The sequence below is a fragment of the Anabrus simplex genome, chromosome 1, assembly GCF_040414725.1.
Source record: "Anabrus simplex isolate iqAnaSimp1 chromosome 1, ASM4041472v1, whole genome shotgun sequence".
NCBI lineage: Eukaryota > Metazoa > Arthropoda > Insecta > Orthoptera > Tettigoniidae > Anabrus > Anabrus simplex.
This window is the reverse complement of record NC_090265.1, coordinates 726290156-726315052: the sequence shown is the minus strand read 5'-3', so window position 1 is coordinate 726315052 and position 24897 is coordinate 726290156. Positions and strand designations below refer to the sequence as shown.

Below are 24897 nucleotides of genomic sequence, written 5' to 3'. Positions count from 1 at the left end.
TGAGAATGCCTTGACAATATTCACATAATATTGCACCTTAGATGACAGAACCTTTCCGGCCATAGTTCTAAGCTACGAAATTTCACATAGGAGGTTTTGTCCCGGTAGCGACGTAGTGTTGTTAGTGGTGAATGTCCTTTACATCACTATAAAACAAGCTGGATTCTTCCATAATTGTCTTGGACTCGCTCTTCTTCTATCAGCTGACAAAGTAGGCCAAGAAAGCTCCTGGACTTTTAAGTGCTCACCAAGCGAGTTTGCCGCAGCTGTGAGCTAGTGTGTTCAAACTCCACTGTCAGCACACCTGGAGATGGTTTTCCATGGTTTCCCATTCTCACACGCTGGCTTGTTCAACACTGCCCGACTTTGCTGCTGCTTTTGTCACGCTTACCTGTGTACCCACAACGCCACAGTATCCATTGTAGATAGATATTATAAATCTCTTAAGGGGACCGGGGAGTGTAAACGTGGGTTGTCGATAAATCCTTAATATTATCTAAACTACTTGAACAATGTTTGTGATATTTTGAAGTATTGTCACAATGACTTGTGACTGTACATCTGTTGAATTTAGTAAGGATTGATTGATCCAGTTAGCAGTGAAGGAAGTTTACAATTTTTAAAAAAGGAAAAATACTACTCCTTTGTGTACCTTTTTCTTGTGATCTAGATGACAGAGTCATGGATATTGGTACATACAATTGAATACACTTGTTTAATATGCTGTAGCAGATTTATAATAATAATAGATATGTATATCGCACAATGTGCATGGATAAAGTTACAAGTTATTTAGTACAAGAGTTCTATCAATGTTATCCTCCTTCTTTTGCACTCTTTCACGTGGTAATGATCACATTCATTTCCACATAGTGTGCATATGCAGTTTTCATCCAGATCGTGGAAAGTTTTCCTATGGCTTAGTTTATAACGGAATCCATGGATTGCGAATCTTGTTATGGTGTGTCTCAGTTCGTACCCTGGCTTTTTTCGCTCGGATGTCGTCTTTGCATCTGTTAGATAAAAGTCTCCCCAGATGTCAGCCTTCTTCGCTCGTAGTTCCTGGAGTACGCTCTGATATGGGCGTGTAGATGGTAAGCACATTTTTGTTATCTCCTCTATGTAAAAAGGTTCTCTCGTGAGCTCGTATGTTAATCTTGACATTGCATTTTTTGCTATGCATAAGATTTTCTTGAGATAGGTGGCTTTGATTTTTCTATGACCATTAAGTCTTTTTTGCTCAGGTGTTCCCATATGACGTGTACTGCATATGTAATGATAAATGTAATCTCGATATGAAGTAAATCTATTGCTGTCATTACGGAAAGTTGTCGTAAGACTTTAATCTCGTTCATCGCCACTATCGCCGCGGTTGCCCTGTCATTGATGTGAGATGCAAAGCTTGTCCCATTCGTTTGTAATGTCAACCCCAGGTATTTGAATGTGTTTACTCTGGTTAGTGCTTCGTTCTTGTACATGATCGTGGTTGATGTTGGAATTCTTCCGCCTTTTCTGAATATCATGTTTACCATCTTCTTTGGGTTCAGTGTTATGTTGTTGGTGTGTGCCCAGCTGATGAGCTTATCGAAAGCTTCTTGCAATTTTTGTTGCGATTTTGACACCAACACCATGTCGTCTGCATAGATGTATACAGAGACCTCTGCTGTTGCTGTCATTGGAACTACGTCCGCTGTTGCAATATTGAACATTAATGGGCTTAGCGGGTCTCCTTGAAGGACCCCTACTGTCTGTTGTATTGCTTCTGATCTGGAGAGGTTTGTAGCAGATTGTAGCAGACGACAACAAACTTTAAAGTTCTCAGTTACACAAAGTAGAACATGAAATATTGCTGGAAAAGAAAAGAGGGCGTGGCATTACAAGACATAGACGTATTCATGATGACATTAAGATATCCATAATGGCCTCAAAAATGCATATTTAAAGTGATTGATTTTATGGTTGATTTTGGAAAAAAAAATTATAATCAAGCAAATTTTTTGAGCCTTTTTAGAACAATTTTTGGTTCATATTTAATTATTATGTCTGTAACCTGTCCAGGTTATGCAGCATCAAAAAAAAAAATTAATAATAATAAACACTATTAAGAAAAATGATGACTTTGAGATTAGATCAAGTAAAATCGAACACTCACACATGATAAGTACTGGAGAACATCATCAGAGTATAACTAAACATCATCAGAGTATAACTACCAGGTTAGCCAACATGACAACTAAAGGAACAGAGATGGGAAGCGGTTGGGACCCTACCTGGGCCGTGAGAAGGTATTGCATTGCCAGGAAAACTAAATCAATGGTGACTCCAATTGAATACTACATTTACTAAAATGATAATAACTAGAAAATAACATTACAAATGGGGCCATCAATGATGTAAGTTATGGTTAACACAGCAAATTTAGAGAAACAAATAATACCAAGAGCACAAGTTTCACAGCAATAATCTTAAAATATGAAAAGAAATAATGCAACCAAATACGTTTTTTAAAAGGACACACTTTAACAAACCACACCTACATATTTAGGTATAAACAAGGAGAAGAAAGGGTGTTAATTATTAAACTCTTTACTACGAGCCCGATCAGGTAGCTGCCTTTTCTAAAACTCTTCAGAATTAGGAGCTTATCCTGAACGGGAGTACGCTAAGATGAAACAGCGCTACTAGAGGCAAACCCAAGGGAAATATAAAATTTACATATTTTACACAAATTAAACAAAAGAAAAGGAGAATTAAATTTTACATTAGTTACTACACAGTTTATAAAGTGACTACAACGTGCCCCAAAAGTTATAAAGAATACTTTTACAGAATAAATGATCTACACCTAATGAAGTTGCCGAAAAGAAACAACCCTAAAAATCATTAACACCTTTCACTTAAAACACACATACAGAAAACAAACAAATTCTACCATACAAAACAATCTTCTAAAAGTTCTTCTTCTTAGTTTACGTTCATTCTCTTAACTATTACACACAGTCAATTTTGAAGGCAAAACTAATTTACACATTTTACAACTATTACAATGTCAGTAACTACTAATGAAACCAAACCCATTCTGCTGCAGTGTATGTGTTGGTATTTGCTCAGTATATGGTAAAGATTTTTCGCCTGTACACATAACTGAGCAAAAATGGCATTTTGAGAAAAATGAGGTTGATGTTTGAGTAAGAACTTGCTCACGATTTTCAAATATGCCGGGGCAATATTCATCTTCCTCCAATTCATTGCTTCTCTTTTCTTGTCTTCTTCTCATTCTGTCTTTCTTGGTTGAATATTCAGCTGCTCTGTCGGCATAATATATGAGTTTTCGGTCGATTTTTCTTGCTCTCTTTCTGACGTTCATGAACTCTGCAAGCATTTGAAGTAGTAATTTTCTTAGTAATTTCATCAGAAATATTTTTTCACATGCCTTTTTCTTCCCAGACTGTTGTATGCTGGTTTCCACAGAATTTCCATTTGGAAAACACTTTGTACATTTCAAAAATCAATCACGAGCAAGGTACACAATCACAATGTAAACCAAATAGGATATGATACGGAAACATTAAGAACGCGGGAAACAATTGAAGATTGTTAAAGCAGACTTCGGCTAGTCAATGTGACAAACAGAATAATCTCTGACGACGACAACAAACTTTACCGCTCTGTTACGCAAAGTAGAACATGAAATATTGCTGGAAAACAAAAAGAGGGCATGACATTACAAGACGTAGACATTTCCATGATGACATTAAAATATCCGTAATGATCTCAAAAATGCTCCTAATAACAATGTGTTATATATTGCCATAGTTGGGAAAGAGGGGAGTTTTTGAGCCTAAAATAAAAAAATAGAAATTTTTTGTCATTTCACACTACCCGGTTCCCTTAAAGTACCTCAGAATTCCTCGAAAGTACAAAATATACAAATAAATTACCTAAAACAATCACACAACAACAGTCGATGAACAAACAATGGATAGAAAGTAAGCAATGTGTTGCACACTGTGGCCAGCCACTGGGAAAATTAAAACAAGGAATCCTTCTCATGGGACTGTGTTAGCTATAATTACTTTCTTATGTGAAGGGTATTTTTGAATATCATGTATTTTCCTTGAGTAAGTAATAATTTTATATAAATGTTGTTTCCTTCTTAGGAAAAGATCTACATATCGGCTGAACGTTTGGAAATACTACAGAAACTCCAGTATGAAGACATGTTTACAACAGCTGTTGACAATTGTAGAATATATTCTACAAATGTGTCGTGCTTCCCAGCAATGTTGAAAGAAAAGTATGTCTGATTGTCTCTTTTTTTACTTACTGAAATAGTGTTTCAGCCCAGCTCCGTGGCTAACCATTTCAAGGGGTACCAGGTTCGGCTGGGTCGAGGATTTTAACCTTCATTGGTTAATTCCTTTGGCACCAGGCCTCTTTGCAGGACTTTCACGAATATTATCTGTGTTTCTCTTTAATTGAAAAATTTATTAATTTTATTTGTGACAATATAATCTCTTCTTCTTCGTCTTCTTCTTCTTCTTCTTCGTTTTCTTTTTGTTTTTATGATCGCATAGGATCACTTTTAGTCAGTCCATCATTCAGGACTCTGTGAAGGGATTGTTCGGACTTGGTCCTCCCAGTACTTCTTCAGACGCTTCGATCTTCGTGCCCTTTCTTCGGTTGAAAATGTGTATGTTGTGGGTTTGTTTCATGTACCATGGGTAAAGCGGAGGTTTGTATTCTTGAGTTTTGTATTCAGTTTTATCTTATTTGTGCTGTCTTCTGTTGTAAGGCCTATTTCCTTCAGATCCTGTCTTACTTCTCTTATCTCTTACCGCAGTACACATCTTGACGGGAATGCATGAACCTGGTCAATCTGTGCCGGAGTCTTAAACTCCCACGTACCATCTCCTCATCCTGCGAGATGACGAGCAGTCAGCAGACCTCGTCATCCACTTTATGAGGGATAGTGGTCTTTTTTATTGTGTGTAACGATGTCCTTTGTTCTAGTGTATTTGTGTTCATTGTGCTTTTATCGCATTGACCTCATTTTAGTTTTTGTTGCGTATTTTAATGTGTTTTTTTAACATCTAACGTAAATTATATATATATCTGTACTTCCAGGCAATGCCTTATTGCTTTTTTTCCTGTATTTTCTCATTTTATTAGAAAGTAAGGCATTGCGAATTAGATCCACTGATTGTTTTAATCTCATACTCATTTTTCTTCATCACTATTTTTTTAAACTCTAGTCAGTGGATACATTTTAAAATTTTAACTATCATATATCATGTCGTCCATCTCGTTCCATTAGGGGCCGATGACCTTCGATGTTAGGCCCCTTAAAACAACAAGCATCATCATCACCACTTCTCTTATCCATTTACATCCTGTTGTGGTATTTTTTGAGTTAAGATTATATTGTTTCAGACGTTTTGAATCCTGCATCTTCATGATATGTCCAAAGAATCCCAGTCCTCTTACGCATAGTATCTGTAATGGCTTCTAGCTCTTTATACACGACTTTTGTTGGATATTATCCGCCACTGTCCATCTTTCTAGTATTTTTTGTTGATGCAGGTTCTTCCAATTCTCCTTTCAGTTCTCCTATGTCTGTCAGACTTTGATTGTTTATTCAGGTGAAAAAGTGTTTTTGCTGCATATGTAGCTTCCAGTTTTATAACTGTGTTGTAGTGTTTTATTTTTGCATTTATTAATAGACCTCTCTTTTTGTAGATGCCTCATGTTAATTTTTGAGCTTTAGCTAATCTATTTGTTCTTGTTTGGATTGAGATTTTTCATTTAGGTTATGTGTTATTACTTCTCTGAGATATTTAAATTGAGTTAATATTTTGATTTTATTACCATTTATGGTAACTTCTTTTAGTTGTGTTGGTTTTTGGGGCATAATTTCTGTTTTTCAAATGATATTTTGAGGCCAATTTTTCAATGTTTTGAAGTTCTGATAAATGGGTTTTTGCTTCTTTTATGTCAACTGATAGTAATGCTAAGTTGTCGGCAGATCCCAAGCAATTTGGTTTGATTTTTCGGCCAATCATTAATTTCTGGGGGACATTTCCTAAACCTTTCCCTCATTACCATTTCTAGAGCACAATTAAATAATAGTGGTTAGAGCCCATCTCCCTGCTGTAATCCAAACTTCACTTTTGAGTTGGTGTTAGGGTCAGTTTTATCATGTTTATTAATTTGGGATGTAGTCCAAGATGTCTTAAAATTTTAAATAGGGATTCTCTATGGATGCAATCGTAAGCCTTCTTGAAATCTACAAATGTTATTACCATATCCCTGTTTCTTCTCCTGGTATAGTCCATTATCAACTTAAGACTCATGATCTGATTAAGATAGCTCCTCCAGGGTCTGAAACCTCCTGATATTCTCCTAGTTCTTTCTCAAGTTGTAAATTTTTTCTGTTAAGGATGATTATTCAATGTATGTTACGTCTAGGAGCGAGATTCCCCTGTAGTTATTAGGGTCGGTTTTGTCTCCTTTTTGGTGCAGTGGGTGAATGAGGGTTGTTGTCCAGTGTTCTGGTAGTTCTTCTTTAATCCAGATAGAGACAAGTTGCTGATGGAGGGTAACTTTTGCTGATCTCCATATTTCCAGATTTCCACAAAGGTCTGATCTTCTTCCGGTGCTTTGTAGTTTTTAAATTTAATCATTGCTTGGTAGACTTCCTTTATTGTAAGGGAATTGACGTTCTGTGGTGGTGTTTTTATTGGGGTATTGGTGTTCAAATGAAGGAGTTCTGTAGCAATTTAGAAGCTTGTTGAAATATTTAGCCAGAATTTCTGCATTGTCTTTATTGTTACAAGCCAGCTTACCATTTTCATCTTTATCAGTAGGGTCAGGGGTTCATATTTTCAGAGCTGTTTTCTTAAGGTTTTGTAGTAGTCCCTTGATTGAGTTTTATTGAATTATTCTTCATTTAATTCCAGCGTGTCCTTATGATGCTGTCATCTTATTCTTCTTAAGACTTGAGTGGTTTCTTTTCTCTGTTTTACTAGATTTTGATAGGATATGTCTGATTTTTGGGACTGATGTAATAGCCATGCCTGATTTCTTTTCTCCACTGTTTCATCACATTCACTGTTCCACCATTGATGTTTTTTACATGGTTTAATTGGAGCCAGGTGTTCTGCAATTTATGTAAGGTTGTGTACTAAGTCTTCATGTTTATCTTTGATTTTGATTTTTCAGTTATTTTTTGGTAATTTTCATTGTTGGGTAAGCTGTTTTTCTTTTAGTTTTAGGGGCTTGCTTTTGTTGGTTCCTCTGGGGAGTGAGTTTAATTTTAACTACGTAATGATCTGAACCTGTGTCTATTCCTCCGAGGACTTTGATGTTATGTATCTCTTTGTGGTGGTATTTGTCCGTGCAGATGTGATCCAGTTGCCATTCTCCTTTAGTGTAGTCATGGTGTTTCCATGTTTTGAGTTTTTGTGGTTTTCTCTTAAAACATGTAGATTTTGATATTAAGTTATGGTTTCTACTCAGGTCAACTAGTCTCTCTCCATTTTTATTTGTTCTCTTGTGTGCTGGCCATTTTCCAGTGATGTTACGGTATTTTCTTTCTCTGCCTCATTGAGCGTTGAGGACGCCTATTAATAATTTTACATGGTGTTTTGGGAATGTTATCTATGGTCTGGTTCTATAGGTCCCAAAATTCTTCTGTTCCTTCATGGTCTTTTGAGGAGTTGTTTTTATCATTAGTGGGAGCAGGGGCATTTGTTATAGTATAGATTTTATTAGATGCCTTTAAGGTGAGCATTGAGAGTCGTGGAGACTGTGATTTGAATTCTTGAACTGAGTTTATTATTTTAAGGCTGACCAAAAATCTTGTTCGAAATTGTGGGATGTTCTTCATCACTCTCTTCCCAGGTATACCTTTATAAAGTCTGTGCCCTTGAGATTCCAAGACATCCTGGTCAGTGTTTCTCATTTCCTGAAATCCCATGATAAGAATTTTGTGTTGGTCTATTATGTCAGTGATCACTTTTAGTTTACCAGTTTGCATGAGTGAGTTTGTATTGTGTATAGAGAAGTAGGTTATCTGCTTTGGTTTGATTTTTGATTTTGTCACGTTCGTGTATGTGGTACTGGGGTATTTTCGTGCCTCCGACTTCGCGGTATCTTTTAAGTGACAGCCCACCGTATCCAAATGCTGCTTTCTCTGACTTTGGTTCAGCTGGTGGAGTATTCCTCAAAAGACCTTCCATGGTTGACTGTCAAGGTGTCACCTGTGTGGGACTATGTCCCGAGTTTCAACTCTGGATGTGATCCAGTGTTAGGTGATAATGAGGCCATTCCTCTGGTGAACAGATGCTGCGTAATGGATTCCAGTGCAATTTCCTCCACTGTGGGGACCATCACCTCACCTAAAGGGGCTATCTTCCCGAAGCCGTTGGCCCCTTTTAGGGAGTCGGGTTATTTACCGCCGCCCAACATTTGGCGTTGGCAGTTTTACAGCTGGGTACCAGACCAGCAAATACTCGGACTTGGGACTTGGGTCCGGAAGTCTGTAACAAAATAGAGAAAATTACACACACAATCCGACAAAGACGGGCACAATTTTATGGTCACCTCAAGCGAAAGGATGGAAACAGGTTGACCAAACTGATCTTTCACTTGTTTGTTTCAAACCTTAAAACCACAATGCCTTGGTTTAGAATGACGGAAGAAGACCTTCAAGTGCTACAGATCAAATTGGAAGACTCGTTTGACAGAGGCCTTTTCCGAAAAAAGATAGTAACGAATGGGGTAAACCAAGACGAACAAGCAAAAAGACTACTCGGTGTCCCGTGGACAGAGGAACGCAAGCAGGCCCACTCAGAAAGAAGGGAATTCTGGGCTCAAAAGAAAGCAAAGTTCACTGTCAAATGGTCCGCCATGGCTTCAGAGAATAAATAAATAAATAAATAAATAAATAAATAAATAAATAAATAAATAAATAAATAAATTTTATTTGTTAAGTTAGTCTAAGTAACCTGCATGATTTGTGGTTCACAATTCATTGTCTTGTGACAATTAGGAAAGGAATCATAAATGTACACATAGCATGTAAAATGAATGAAATATGAGACCAATGACTACACAGTTCCCTTGATGTGTTATGATTGTAAATTAGTGATATGTCCATTTTCATGTTCCTATCTTTTTTATATGAATGTGTTTAACCATTGTCAGTTAACATAAAAATCATTTTTTATTTTTCAGGAAATCAAAATTCAGGACAATTGGTATAGTTCTGACAGCATTGTACACCACTCTTGAAGATGATGTGTTCGTTGTTCCATACAGTAACCACAGTTCATCTACAGAGCTGAAGGAGTTTCTTTCGTACTTGAGGCCTGATAAGATTCGACCTATTGTGCCCAAAAGTGTTTGGACCGGTAGATCTGAGTTCTTGGAGGAGATATACTGTTATTCTAGAATTCCAGAGCACTTTTATGATTTGTGCAGGAAGGAGGAGCAGGCTGACGATCCTTCCCAAACAAAACTGCTGCCATGTCCAGACACCTACTGCCATCGGAAAAAACAAGGTGCAGCTTTTTTTTCCTTAACTTACTTCATTTGACTTAATAATTCTTTACGGCTCGGGGAAAAAGAATCATTGTCAAAATAAGCAACTTTTCACTACAGGCGATTTCATTTTTCACATATTTTGTGGGTTACTATAGTCACGTCCTAGTTCATGAACCATGGGCAACGGCTGAGTGGCCTAGTAAGTGGTCCTGAGAGTCGGGATACCAGTTGCTATGGAATGGGAGTGGGCATCTCGGACATATTCTGAGTCGTGGCCCTCCTTGTGCTCAGGCGGCTAGGACTACACAATTCACCAGAGGTCCATAACCCGTTAGAGGAAAGATCCTCACTTGGACTATGTGCAAGTAGGGCAGCATCCTGCTTCATGAATTTACAGAGCTCAGAACACTTTAAGCAAGCCTCGGACCTATGGGAGTAATGGAGTCCCACTCCCATTTGACAGGCGTGGGACTCCTTGGAAACAACTCGGCGAACGAAATTGAATTCGATGGGGAGCTATCAATATTAATGGGGCTTATGGAAGAAAGAAGGTAGAACTGGCTGAGTCAGCAAAGAGGATGCATCTGGATGTGCTAGGAGTAAGTGATATTCGGGTAAGGGGAGATAATGAGGAAGAGATAGGAGATTATAAAGTGTACTTGACGGGTGTTAGAAAGGGAAGGACAGAGTCTGGGGTAGGGCTCTTTATCAGGAATACCATTGCACGCAACATAGTTTCTGTTAGGCGCGTAAATGAGCGAATGATATGGGTAGATTTGTCAGTGGGGGGAATTAGTACAAGAATTGTGTCCGTGTATTCACCATGTGAGGGTGCAGATGAGGATGAAGTTGACAAGTTTTATAAAGCATTGAGTGACATCGTGGTCAGGGTCAACAGCAAGGATAGAATAGTGCTAATAGGCGATTTCAGCGCGAGAGTTGGGAATAGAACTGAAGGATACGAAAGGGTGATTGGTAAATGTGGGGAAGATACGGAAGCTAATGGGAATGGGGAGAGTTTGCTGGACTTCTGTGCTAGTATGGGTTTAGCTGTTACGAATACATTCTTCAAGCATAAGGCTATTCACCGCTACACATGGGAGGCTAGGGGTACCAGATCCATAATAGACTACATTTTAACAGACTTTGAATTCAGGAAATCTGTTAGGAATGTACAAGTTTTTCGGGGATTTTTCGATGATACAGACCACTATCTGATCTGTAGTGAACTAAGTATCTCTAGGCCTAGGGTAGAGAAAGAAAAATCTGTCTGCAAAAGGGTAGAAAGTCTCCAGGACGAGGAAATTAGACAGAAGTACATGGATATGATTAGTGAGAAGTTTCGAACAGTAGACAGTAAGCAGGTTCAGGATATAGAAAGTGAATGGGTGGCATACAGGGATGCTGTAATAGAAACAGCAAGGGAATGCCTAGGAACAACTGTGTGTAAAGATGGGAAAAGGTGAACATCTTGGTGGAATGATGAAGTGAGAGTAGCCTGTAAACGTAAAAAGAAGGCTTATCAGAAATGGCTCCAAACAAGGCCCAAGGCAGACAGGGATTGGTACGTAGATGAATGAAACAGAGCGAAACAAATAGTTGTTGAATCCAAAAAGAAGTCGTGGGAAGATTTTGGTAATAACCTGGAAAGGCTAGGTCAAACAGCAGGGAAACCTTTCTGGACAGTAATAAAGAATCTTAGGAAGGGAGGGAAAAAGGAAATGAACAGTGTTTTGAGTAATTCAGGTGAACTCATAATAGATCCCAGGGAATCACTGGAGAGGTGGAGGGAATATTTTGAACATCTTCTCAATGAAAAAGGAAATCATCATGGTGGTGTTGCAAACAGCCAAGCTCATGGGGAGGAGGAAAATGATGTTGGTGAAATTATGCTTGAGGAAGTGGAAAGGATAGTAAATAAACTCCATTGTCATAAGGCAGCAGGAATAGATGAAATTAGACCTGAAATGGTGAAGTACAGTGGGAAGGCAGGGATGAAATGGCTTCATAGAGTAGTAAAATTAGCGTGGAGTGTTGGTAAGGTACCTTCAGATTGGACAAAAGCAGTAATTGCACCTATCTATAAGCAAGGGAACAGGAAGGATTGCAACAACTATCGAGGTATCTCATTGATTAGTATACCAGGCAAAGTATTCACTGGCATCCTGGAAGGGAGGGTGCGATCAGTCGTTGAGAGGAAGTTGGCTGAAAACCAGTGTGGTTTCAGACCACAGAGAGGCTGTCAGGATCAGATTTTCAGTATGCGCCAGGTAATTGAAAAATGCTACGAGAGGAATAGGCAGTTGTGTTTATGTTTCGTAGATCTAGAGAAAGCACATGACAGAGTACCGAGGGAAAAGATGTTCGCCATACTGGGGGACTATGGAATTAAAGGTAGATTATTAAAATCAATCAAAGGCATTTGTGTTGACAATTGGGCTTCAGTGAGAATTGAGGGTAGAATGAGTTCTTGGTTCAGGGTACTTACCGGAGTTAGACAAGGCTGTAATCTTTCACCTTTGCTGTTCGTAGTTTACATGGATCATCTGCTGAAAGGTATAAAATGGCAGGGAGGGATTCAGTTAGGTGGAAATGTAGTAAGCAGTTTGGCCTATGCTGATGACTTGGTGTTAATGGCAGACTGTGCCGAAAGCCTGCAGTCTAATATCTTTGAACTTGAAAATAGGTGCAATGAGTATGGTATGAAATTTAGCCTCTCGAAGACTAAATTGATGTCAGTAGGTAAGAAATTCAACAGAATCGAATGTCAGATTGGTGATACATAGCTAGAACAGGTCGATAATTTCAAGTATTTAGGTTGTGTGTTCTCCCAGGATGGTAATATAGTGAGATTGAATCAAGGTGTAGTAAAGCTAATGCAGTGAGCTCGCAGTTGCGATCAGCAGTATTCTATAAGAAGGAAGTCAGCTCCCAAACGAAACTATCTTTACATCGGTCTGTTTTCAGACCAACTTTGCTTTACGGGAGCGAAAGCTGGGTGGACTCAGGATATCTTATTCATAAGTTAGAAGTAACAGACATGGAAGTAGCGAGAATGATTGCTGGTACAAACAGGTGGGAACAATTGCAGGAGGGTACTCGGAATGAGGAGATAAAAGCTAATTTAAGAATGAACTCGATGGATGAAGCTGTACGCATAAACCGGCTTCGGTGGTGGGGTCATGTGAGGCGAATGGAGGAGGATAGGTTACCTAGGAGAATAATGGACTCTGTTATGGAGGGTAAGAGAAGTAGAGGGAGACCAAGACGCTGATGGTTAGACTCGGTTTCTTACGATTTAAAGATAAGAGATAGAGAACTAAATGAGGCCACAACACTAGTTGCAAATCGAGGATTGTGGTGACGTTTAGTAAATTCTCAGAGGCTTGCAGACTGAACGCTGAAAGGCATAACAGTCTATAATGATTATGTATGTATGTAACACTTCCAACACTATGACCATATGGGATACAAGGCACACTGCATTCCTGGTTGTGGACAGCGTGATTTTATCGTGTGTTTATATGCAGCTGCCCGTATCCCATACAGTTCTCGTTCCTTGCATGGAGGTAATAGTTTATCTCGTGTCCACTAGAATGCAGCAGTTATCGGAAAGTTCAAAATGAAATGATAAAAAGGCTAGTTTCTGCTTGCCGTGACCTCTACCGGAGCACTCGATGTGACGTGTGCTGCGTGTACCAAATCTGTCATGGTCTCAGCTGTGTTACTGTACAAATGTCCTCACGTTGGCTCAGTGATAGTGAATGTTTTCATTCTATATAAAGATATATCAAAATGAAAGATGTCTCTTGTGTATTATGAGAGTGATCAGTTTGAGGTTAGCAGCTAAAGAAGGAGACATATCATCGCTGACTCCCTCTCCAAGTATTGACAGGACTTTTGTTTGCCATTTTCCAGAAAACGTTCCTCCAACAAACAATAAAGCCAATGCTAAGTGTTATTGCAAGATTTGCTCAGACAGAGATAAGAAGGAAAGTTGTAAGCTCATCAGAAAAGAGAGTGGATGGTGGTGAAAGTGGTACAAGGTTGGACTCTGTATAGTCCAGTATTTTCAGGACTACCAGATCAAAACAAACTATTCCTAAATAGGTAAATATTGTATTTCAATTGTAACTGTCTTTATTTGTTGTTTAAGTAGCCATATTAAAAGATTCATTTTTATTGTTTGAGCAGGCTTATGGGTATAATTGGAATGTAAACATTTTTTTCTGTATAATTTTCTTTGTTTTTCAAAAAAACTAGTATAAGGAGTGATCAAAAAATTTCCATTCTACGGTCGTGCAGTCCTGAATTGGGATGCCAATCCAGCAAAATCACGTAAGCATTGAGGCACACATCACATCGACGTACCAGGTTGAAGATCTCCGTGTGGTTAAACAGTGTCCTGCTGCATGAAGAATTCTGTAACCGCGTGCTGCATATCCTTGTCCAACAGGAAGCGTCGACCCTTCAAGGCCTTTTTGAGGTGACCGAAGGCATGATAATCGCATTGGGAGAGATCAGGACTATAGGCTTCATCCACCACCCACTTGTTGTTGACCATAATGGACGAAGCTGGCCTCCCAGATCAACTGGCATCTTGTGTCGAAATGCGACCTGCACAAACCTTGGTGCACCATACACGGTCTTCATTCTCCGATGGATCTTCACCGGTGTTTGTCCTTCGGGAGCCAAGAACAGACTAAACGGCACGTTGGTCCTGTTTGGAGGCATTAGGTAATAACATCGTCATAGTTCATGCGGCCGCAATTAATGCACGCACCTCGGCACATTTATTATTTATCGTATGGCATATATACATATATACAGAAACAAGAAAGCAAGTGCATTATATTTTAATGTCTAAAGATGTTATCCATTCTAGAGCCTCTGTATTGGCCTCTATAAAATCAAACCAATCTCCAGGGTAGGCTCTTCTGCTACACTCCTTTACAATGTGTTGGATGGTTTGTAAAGGAGCACCACAGTTACACTCGGGGGATTGTATCTTTCCCCATTTAAACAGGGACGCAGCACAGACACCATGACCACATCAAATCCTATTAAGGATGGTCCAAGTTCTTCTTGGGAGATCAGACCTCGAATTAGGTGGGAAGAAAGGCCAGAGATGTTCACCTGTTTCTGAGATCCAATCTTCCTTCCATTGGGCATAGGGGTTGAAATTGTCTTCTGTGAGCTTCTGAGCGAACTTAACTGGTGGATGTCTAGATTTCAACCGGTTCCTCTGAAGGGCAGGAATATTGGAGTGGATGGGCAAGTCAGGGTTCCCATTTATCTTGGAGTATTCTCTCAACAGTGCTTGTGCCCTACCGAATGAAGGAGGCATGATGTTGCTCAAGACAGGAAGCCAATGGGTAGGAGTTGATCTTATTACACCTGAAATAATCCTCATTGTGTTGTTGAGTTGAGTGTCCACAAGTTTCACATGGCAGCTGTTGATCCACACAGGAGCACAATATTCTGCCGCAGAGAAAACCAAGCCAAGGGCAGAACATCTCAAGGTAGTTGCAGAAGCACCCCAGGTTGTACCGCACAACTTCTGCAGAATGTTGTTACGACTCCTAATCTTTGCTGCTGTATTTACTAGATGTTGCCTGAAGGAGAGCGTCCGATCTAATGTTATACCTAAGTACTTTGGGTAATTATTGTGTCTGAGGACCTTACCGTTCAAAGACACTTGGAGAGTAAAGTTTGCCATTTTGTTATTTAGATGAAAGCAGGACACCTCAGTTTTGCTGGTGTTTGGTTGGAGTCTCCATTTCCGAAAATAGTCACTAAGAATGGAAAGGTCATCAGTTAAAATGTTCTCCGTTTCTTTCAGGTTACTATGACTTGTAGCTAAAGCTATATCATCAGCATAGCAAAATTTTCTAGATTTCGTTGGTGGCAAATCTGATATATACAGATTGAACAGGAGAGGAGCCAAGACTGATCCTTGAGGGAGACCATTGTTCAATCTTATCAGCTTGCTAGTCCTATTCCCTAGAACAACCTGAAAGAGTCTATTATTCAGCATGTTTCCAATTAATTGTACCGTGGTTTTGCATGGTAATACCTGAAGAAGTTTATACAGCAGCCCTTCTCTCCAAACTGTGTCATAAGCAGCAGAAAGATCCAGAAAAACAGCAGAGGTTATTAACTGTTGCTGAAATCCTGCTTCAATGCATGTTGTGAGTGCAAGGACTTGGTCACAACAGCTACGATTCTGCCTAAAACCAGCTTGGTCAATAGGAATATGTTGATTAATTACAATGCTAATTCTGTTGTAAAGTAGTCTCTCAAGGAGTTTATAGCAACAACTGAGGAGAGCGATTGGTCTGTAGCTTTGTGGTATATCTTTGGTTTGCCAGGTTTCAATATGGCAAGGATTTTAGTCTTCTTAAACTCCTTAGGAAGAACACCTGTCTGAAGTATGTGGGTAAAGAAGCACGTCAACCACCTTCTCGCATTCCGTCCCATATTTACGATAAATTCAGGATGTATTCCACCAAAACCTGGTGCCTTACCAACTTTTATGTCCTTTAATGCTGTATCAACCTCATCAATCGTGAAGGCTTCAGAGTACTCGGAAGAGGTTGGAGAGGTACATTTAAGTATCTTTAGGTTCTTTTTCACTGATTTTGTATGTTTTTTATCTTTAGTAACCCTTGAAGTTAAAACAATATGGGAGGCTATTTTGTTTGGTGAGATAGTTGACTTCTCTCTACCTCCTGTTGAGCTTCCTCCTAGTTTTCTCAGTAGGCTCCAGGCTTCTCTACTGGAATGAGAGAAATCCAAGTTACTGTTTCTATCCATTTCTGTCTACGATTTTCATCCAGACTCCGTAATAGCTCCTCACCAGTCGTATGGGCACCTGATTCAAGAAAATCTATGTATAGGGCATCGCTCTGTTCACTCCATCCAGGAATGTATTCTTTCCTGTAGCCTCTTGGGATGTGCTTTTTGGCTACAGATTTCACAAGCCCTACAAATCTCTGGTAATTATCGCTGGTTGCCAGAATCCATCTGATGCATTTGTCCAGCTCTTCAGAGAATTTCGTCCAGTTTGCCTTTTTAAAGTTCCAGCGTGGGCGTGGGAAAGATCTAATTAAGGGAACAGAGATGCCCATCTTGAGGAAGATTGGTCTGTGTTGACTATTTTGGAAGTCCCCCAAAACTTCTCTCATCATGGGAGAGGGTTGCCAACAGAGTCACATGTGACGAAACAGAGGTCTGGGTTGGACTCTCGCTTCCAAGCAGCAGATCTAAACGTGCCTTTGTCTTTTGCATCAAATATAAGATGTACATTTTGGTCTTCTGACCATTCTACTAAAGCTATGCCGCAATCATCGTTTCTTGCATATTTCCAAGTTTCATGATGGCTGTTGAAGTCGCCAGTATAGATGGTTGGATGACTTGCATCTGGAAGAGCTGGGGTTGGCCAATAGATGGCTGGAGGTTTGTATATATTTACGATGGTTACATCTTGCAGTTTTATTGTTACAGTATGAATACTATTAATTGTACTAGATGATATGAATTCAACCTGCTCCAAGTTGTTACGGGCATATGTAGCAATACCATATACATTGTCAAAGGTAGCACCAATAATACTATAACCATAAATCTTCCCTCTCTTGCTTAGCTCATCTTCTGTAGCAGCATGTGTTTCTTGAATGAGTACCAGATCAATGTCATTATTACGTAGCAATTTTGACAAAACGTCGCACTTAGATCTACTGATACCTTCAATATTCAGTTGGCAAATTTTAATACCATGTCCAAGCTTTCGAGTCAATTGGCTCTTAAAAGAGCACAATATGTCTGCCACGCTAATCCCTTTGCCTAAATGTCCGTGCTTATATACTGGCATCGGAATCGCACTATGTTGCATGTCCACTGCAGCAACACTCTCAAATGGAAACTTTTTGATCACACCTTAAGTAATTACATTACTTTAAATATCCACTTGCTGGTTAATATCTTCATATGATAGAAAAATCAGGTATGCAATATGTTTTGCTGTTACATAATAATGTGTTAAAATTTAGGAAAAAGACTTAGTTCACTGCCAGGGGCCATGTTAAAATATGGTAGTGTTGAAAGTGTTAAGCGTGATGACATGACCTAGAAAACTGATTTGAACATATTAGTTACATGGAAATGGATACTTCAATATATTATTATTTTGAAATGGAACTCCACCAACCTTGGGCTAGGATGTGGGAGGCCAGACGACAGGATCTGTCTGTCACAAAATAAGAGAAAGGGCGAGTGATATCTCTATAATGAACGTTGGTCAAGGTGACTCGTATGGTAGTATCATATTTACTTGGATGTTTTTCATAATTATCTGGAATTAAAAATTCTTCTTGACAGAAGGGTGCATGAATTATTCGAGAAAATAGATACATGGTGCTCTGTGTTACACAGAGTGGGAAGAATAAAACTGGCCCAGTAGCAGTGCACTTAATTACAATACTTTTACAGGCATATGTACTTTTAAAAATTTTCAAAACTGAAAAGCATCATCGGCACTCGTGTTAAACGATCTAAAATGAATAAGAAAACTGTTTATTACCTTAGTTTAACCGCAGTTTCTTGTACACTACAAAAATCTTAATTTAAACATATTATGAAAACAGGAGAACAGGAACAGGGCAATGTTGGAAACAGTAATTTCAATATACCAGTTAGTTGCTGTCACATGTTGGCATGTGCGCATCTCCTGAGTGTGTCGCTGTGTCATTACGTGTGAGTGAGTGAGAGGAACAGACGTGTTTAGTGACCAGTTGAATGCAACACAAAATGGTGCTCATGATAAAACAGCAAGTGTTCATTGTCGAGTAATATGCAAAGCACAATTCATGGAAAACGTGTGGAACTGTTTACAGAAGAGTTTGATAGGAAGTGTTTTGGCAAAACCTCCAGCAAAGTCTGCAATGCAAAACTTAGTGGCAAAATAGCGTGAAATGGGCTCTGTAGCAAATGAAAACAGTAACTATCTGTTCCAGGGTTTCCGTGGTTTACAGAGTGATAAGCGTCTGGGTTGAATGGCTTGACAAGGATTTAACTAGAGCAGAACTTAACACAATAAATTCGGAAATTTTATTTCTTTCCTTTTCTTTCTCCTAGTTTAAAATTGAGAGATGTAAAATCAGAATGAATAACGGACAATATAACAAGTTATTAATGGGCTCATCACCTCTAACAATATCGAGGACTAAGAAATCTGAAAATCAGGTACAAAAACTGGTCATAATTACCCGGCAGTTAATTTACATAGGAGTTCTTGACAAGACAATATTTTACAAGAGTACGATTTGCTCTGATCTTCATAATACATAGGAGTCTGCGCTCCAAATATACTCCAGTCTAGCCTCGCAGAGATATCAGTTTCTTATGGCACACTAAAATTCCAAGCTGATAGCGTATCGGTTGGCCTCACATTAAAGTACTCATACACAGTATACACAAATTAGCCACTGTTCCCAAAGAGAACTAACATAAGGAAATCTGTACACTCTGAAATCAATAAACAGGGGCATAATTGCCCAGACTATGTGGCTTTAATGGTAAAAAAAATAAAAAAATAAAATAAAAAAACAGGTTGCACATAACCAGCCATAAACAAAAGGCAAGGAAACCACAGAGGGTTATCACTCTTTGTTCCCTTACATGACGTATTTCCCAGTTGAGAATAAAACCAAAGTCCTCAGACTTGCCGAAAATTCTACATTGAAACCACCAGTTTACAAAATTACATTAAAAGAAAAGATCTTGAAACCTTCCCCTTCAAACTGTCCACAGGGACTATCACATGTCTAGGTAAATCTTGTGCCACTGGACCTTCCTCACACAGGCCTCGCCCCTACCTCCCTAGGTCACGTCGCACTCCCAAGGACTGGAGCAATTCAGACAATAGGCCTTAAAGTGCCGTGCTTTTATAGTACTTTAAGGGGAAGCTTCCAGAACTACTTACTGATAGGCTGGATTCCTGTACACACCCCTGGTTTTAATTAGCTAGAGAACATATTTCCAAGAATCTGATAGGTTGATTACCATCGAAGAGGAACCAGCTGAATTCGGTACAAAAAAAATCTCAGAACTACGTTTACAAACTTCAAAATAAACATTACTCAGTCAAGTAATTACAAATCGATGGTCTAGCCTTCGAACGGTAGATGACAAAATCTTTGGAAGTTTACAACTTCAAGTCCGTTGGCATAGATGGCCTTAGAGAAGATGCACAGTTTAACTAGCCGGAAAAGGTGTATCCCTGGTACACTATCCAAAAAGAGTTTGAACACCAGAAAGCATTGCACGAGAGAAGGAAAGTCTGGAACGAAGCCCGACGAAATCTCAACACCGTTTATCTGTACTAATGAGAATTAAGAGATCGTTGAGTTGAAACATTCTCAGAAAGGACCTGCATCTATATCCTTACATATTTACTGTTGTGTGTGTGTTATAAAGTGTCCAGACAAACCTTCGCGTGTTGAGTTCTACCTGGTCGTTTCTAAGTGAAGTGGAGTAAGGACTTTTAGGTCCTGTTTTTCATTTGTTCAGATAAGGCCATTTCCAGCATCTTCTGTGATGTTCATTAACAATGGTCTATTCCGTGTCAGTCCTATTGTAAATATTTTCTGGGCCAGTTTTATTTTGCCCACCTGGTAGTAATGCACTTAATTACAATATTTTTACAGGCATATGTACTTTTAAAAATGGTCAAAACTGAAAAGCGTCATCAGCACTCATGTTTAGTGATCTGAAACAAATAAGAAAATTGTTTATTTTAACCTTATTTTTACTGCACTTTTTTGTACATTACAAAAGTTTTAATTTAAACATATTACGAAAACTCTTACCTTAGATTTCATTGTTGCAATCGCTGGTCTCTGGCTCGGATTCCTCTGTTTGTTGTGTCATCAGTGGCAGTGGCAAACTGGTCAGGTAAATGGGTGGCATCCAAAATTTTTGCACTTCTTCGTGGCAAGAATATTTTGCAGCTATTAGCAACTTCTTTTGTTTTTGCTAGTTCCAAACGTGTGCTTCTGAAACACCAAATTCTGTCTCTGCAGTGTGTCTGCCGTTTTCCTCTGCATACAGAGTTAAGTGAAATTCAAAACGGACCCTACAACTATTGTATTTAATGGCAGTCTGCCACAGATCACTAATTTTTGTCACAGAATACAATGAAAATTTGTTTTATGCCTTTGTAACTTGTATTATTGCTGTGTTGTACATATTTTCACAAGAAATCTGCTTTCGGTGGCAATTCATTGTTGAATTTTGGCAATCGTTACCAGTAAATGTGAATATTACATTTGTTCTCTTCAAGTTTTCAATTTACTATTTAAAAATTACTTCAGGATTTTCAAAATCTAAATTAGGAGCTTTGAAGTCGTGGTCCGAAAATGACACTAGAGCGAAGATTACTTACATTGAAGTCCTTAACGGCAGCTTTGGCGGAGAAGGAATCCCTTGCAATGGTGTAGCTGGCAGTTAATTCATTCCAGTACTCAATCTGCTGGCTTGTAGATGAAGTGGGGGACTACCACGTTCACATCGACTTCTGTTAGGCAAGCAAGCCAGCAAAAGAGAAAAAAGAGAGAGGGAGAGACATTACTTTCAACAGTAATTCTCACATCCAGCCTGCTGGAATGGGTGGTGGTGGTGGTGGTGGTGGTGGTGGTGGTGGTGGTGATTGAAAACAAAAACTGAAATTGACTTATACTAAAACAACAAAGGTGTTTTGTGATGAAGAGATAACACTTTTGCGTGTACCTCTAATGCCAAACTGTAGAACAGGTTTTTTTTTCTTATTTTGGTCATTTTATGACTAAAGGCCAGTATTATAATAGAGGTTTAAACTGTTACTTCAGTTTGAACTTTATCTATCAGCTGCGTATTATAAAACTAAGGGCCTGTACTACAACAGCCAGATAAAAGTGCGGTTTAAATTTATGCGGTAGTTTGTACATTTATCTTCAAGTTCGGTTGAAGACACATACTATGACTTTCATTTATATGCAGTTTGGGAGAATATTCTCTAGTTCAGCTATGCCGAAGTTGGAGACTTATTTGTAACTTTGCTCCTATGTGGGATGCTGCTATAAGAATCAAGATTACTACACAAGGTGAATCTACATCTGCAGGATGGTATAAAAAAAAAAAAAAAAGTTGTTATAACATAATCTATGTATATATTTATGAAATATATCATGCTTCCTGTTCAGCTATCACAGAATTTTTAAAGACTTCCCAAGCCAGCAAGTTGTTGCCACTATCTATATGAGCTGCACGCAAACATTTCATTGGCAAGCTTCCTAGGTAGCTATAGTTGTTACGGCATCAAAATGCTTGATGCTGCCATGCCATTATTTATTGGTTCGAGTCCCAATAGTCGAAAAATTGTTTACCTTCTAAATGTTAATTGGCAGGGTACTAGAGGTGATAGGACACATTTACTAATCACTAGAGTGTGTGCCAAAACCTTGGGTTCTATTCTAAATCTCTCAGTGACACTCATATGAAGTAAGCGTATATGACATTGCTCGTGGTGAATCGTCTGTCAAATGAGGATGTTGAGGAGGTTGTATTTTTTTAAATTTCATAACAACTTACCATTAAGTATTTACACTAAATTGAGATAAATGCTTTCCAGTTACTATTCTAACATTGTCTTGGAAAGACTAAGAAACTAACAACTAACTAAACTAGCAACAATGAATTGAATAATTAATGATCCTCCACTGCATACAGCGGCATTGATTACAAATATAAACTTTACTTTCGCCGTAACGCACATTCTAAAATTAGTATTAGACATAAATCAAAATTATATATTGTGGTAGCAATTATTAATTTGATAAGATTGATAAGAAACATAATCTGAATCTTACCTTTTGCATCCAGGTAACATTTTCAATTTTTTATTTTATTTTCTACAACAATTTCTGAGTTTTGTTACATATTTAATTAATTTTAAAATTTCTTCATATGTGTAGATTTCAGTCCTAATTCTGCTCTTGACCTGAACTTCCACATTTTATCCTATTAAGAGTCTAATATTGGACTCTTAGTAGTACAGTTTCAAAAGACTGCTATAACACTATTTCAGCAAATTGGAACTAGAATAAAATATGCAATGAAGACATAAGAATGTATAAGTGACTCTTTTGAACTCTTACTGTAAAAAGTGTATATTTTTTAAAATGAAGTTTTACGGTGCTGGTAATATGCTTATTACAATGAGCAAACTTGGAGGAATTCCTAAGGCTACTATTTCGCAGCCTATATTGCGTTGGGCAGAAGTGGTAGCTTCCGTTGCTCCACAGCACATAAAATTACCAACAGAGGAAAATGACATGTCAGTAAATAACATTTTTACAGAATTGTCAAGTTTCCCAGAATTTTTTATGCCAGTAACTGTACCTGCATCAGTATACAGTCTCCTGGGGGAGATTCTGAAGAGCAGTACACAGATAGGAAGGAGTTCTTTTCATTAAACGTGCAGATTGTGGCTGATACAAGTTTAAAAATCAAGAATATTGCAGCAAGACTGCCAGGATCAGCATATAATGCCACAATATTCAACATTTCATGACAGAGAACTCAGTTTGAATCAGGTGTGCATAGCCTTCATTGCTTGGAGATTCAGGGTATGGCATTAAACCATATCTAATGAAACCAACTTTGACACCTGCTACTCCTGAGGAAACATTGTTGAAAGGTTCTTTGGAGAATGGAAACCTGAACTACCTCTTTAGGCATAAGATAAAAATTGAAAACGGCTCAGGTGGTTACTGCGGTTTTGGCATATCATTGCAACAGACTTGAATGAACCTGAACTAGACGTGAATAAAGTGGATGAAGACAGACTAGAAGGAAAAATGGAAAGGGCGCTAGGGACTGAAGTAAACAGAGTGGAGAATTTGTTAAGGAAATACTCCTTCAAGATTACTTTTGATATCTATTGTAAGCCTTGCGTTTATTAAATTACAGAGTTTTTAGTAAGCAAGATAGGAATGTACTCTTATTACTAGGTCTCGGAAGTTGAGGAAAAGTCCTTTTTTCCCCCCTTGAGTGTATGAAGATGAGACCCAACATAATATATGTTCATTCTGGGTTACTGTAGGCCAAGAAATGGTGAGTTTTATCTGTCCTTTTTTGTCTTTTTTGATGTTTTGGCTTAGATGTTCTTTTCTTTAGCCTTTTATAGTCTTAACACCTTTTTTCTCAGCTTCACCTTCTTTCGACTACAATTTTACTACCCATTGTCAATTCGAATCATCATTAGTTCACCCATAACCTCTTAAACATCTTTTCTGTATTAAGAGGGAAAATGAAATGAAGTGAAAAAATGAAACTAGTGATTGAACAAAACCCAGGGTATCAAATTATGGGTAAGATAAGTGCAATATTGAAAGGAGAACATTTTGATGTGAGTGCTTTTGAAGAGGAAGTTCAAGTATGAACCCCTAACATCCGTTTATGCGAAGAGAAGTTTCTCAATGTTTCGCAATGTGCTATCTGAAAAACGATTCTTTTCACCTAAGAACCTGGAGATGATTATTGTGATTTACTGCAAAGCCAACTGAGGTAAGGTTTCCGAATTCCAATATCTGTAACCCTAGTGTGGTTAAGGCAAATATGATTGCAGTTATACTCATTTCAATTTCTTTCTCCATGATGTCCATTGTGAGTTCGCTGAATTCATTCTAGGTGGAAAAAATATTTCATTCTAAATTTTGCAAGTACTTTTTTTAACAAACACTGAATTCCTTTTTTAAACATTATGTTAATCTAAAAATATATAATGGGGGAGGGGGCGTGATAAAAAATAAACAGGATTTTTATATTTTATTTAAATACATTTATTGAAAAACACAAGGTAATTACAATTTATTTTCCACATAGTTTCCTGCTTTGGATATGCATTTGTCCCATCGTATGGGCAGCTTTTTTATGCCCTTATCGTAAAAAGAACAGGGTCGTGTCACCAGCCAGTTGCGCACCAAGTCTTCCAACACTTTCATCATCTTCAATTCATTGCCCTCCTATAGCTTCTTTAAGCCGTCTGAACAAATGGAAATCGCATGACGATAAGTCCAGGCTGTAAGGAGGATGATCAAGTGTAGTCCAGTGCATTTCCTGTAGCTTGGAGACAGTTAGAGCTGCAGTATGGGGCCGCACGTTGTCGAATCGGTCGATCTCGTCCTTTGCGGCGATATGCAACCCTCGCCTTGTTCAACAGCTCGCAGTAATAAGCAGTATTGATTGTGCATCGCTCATGCAAAAAATCAATCAGCAAAATGCTTCACCAATCGGAAAACATGGTTGCAAGAA

General features: G+C 38.5%; 1 protein-coding gene across 2 annotated transcripts in view; it reads left to right on the top strand.

Annotated features, from left to right (window-relative positions):
- The window catches only part of LOC136857422 (protein artemis), a 149381-nt gene that overhangs the window by 74589 nt on the left and 49895 nt on the right, over nt 1–24897 (top strand). For both annotated transcript variants that reach the window (XM_067136073.2, XM_067136074.2), the window contains exons 7-8: nt 4161–4297; nt 9238–9563. In XM_067136073.2, the coding sequence (XP_066992174.2) occupies nt 4161–4297; nt 9238–9563 (463 nt within the window). The remainder of the gene's footprint in view (nt 1–4160; nt 4298–9237; nt 9564–24897) is intronic.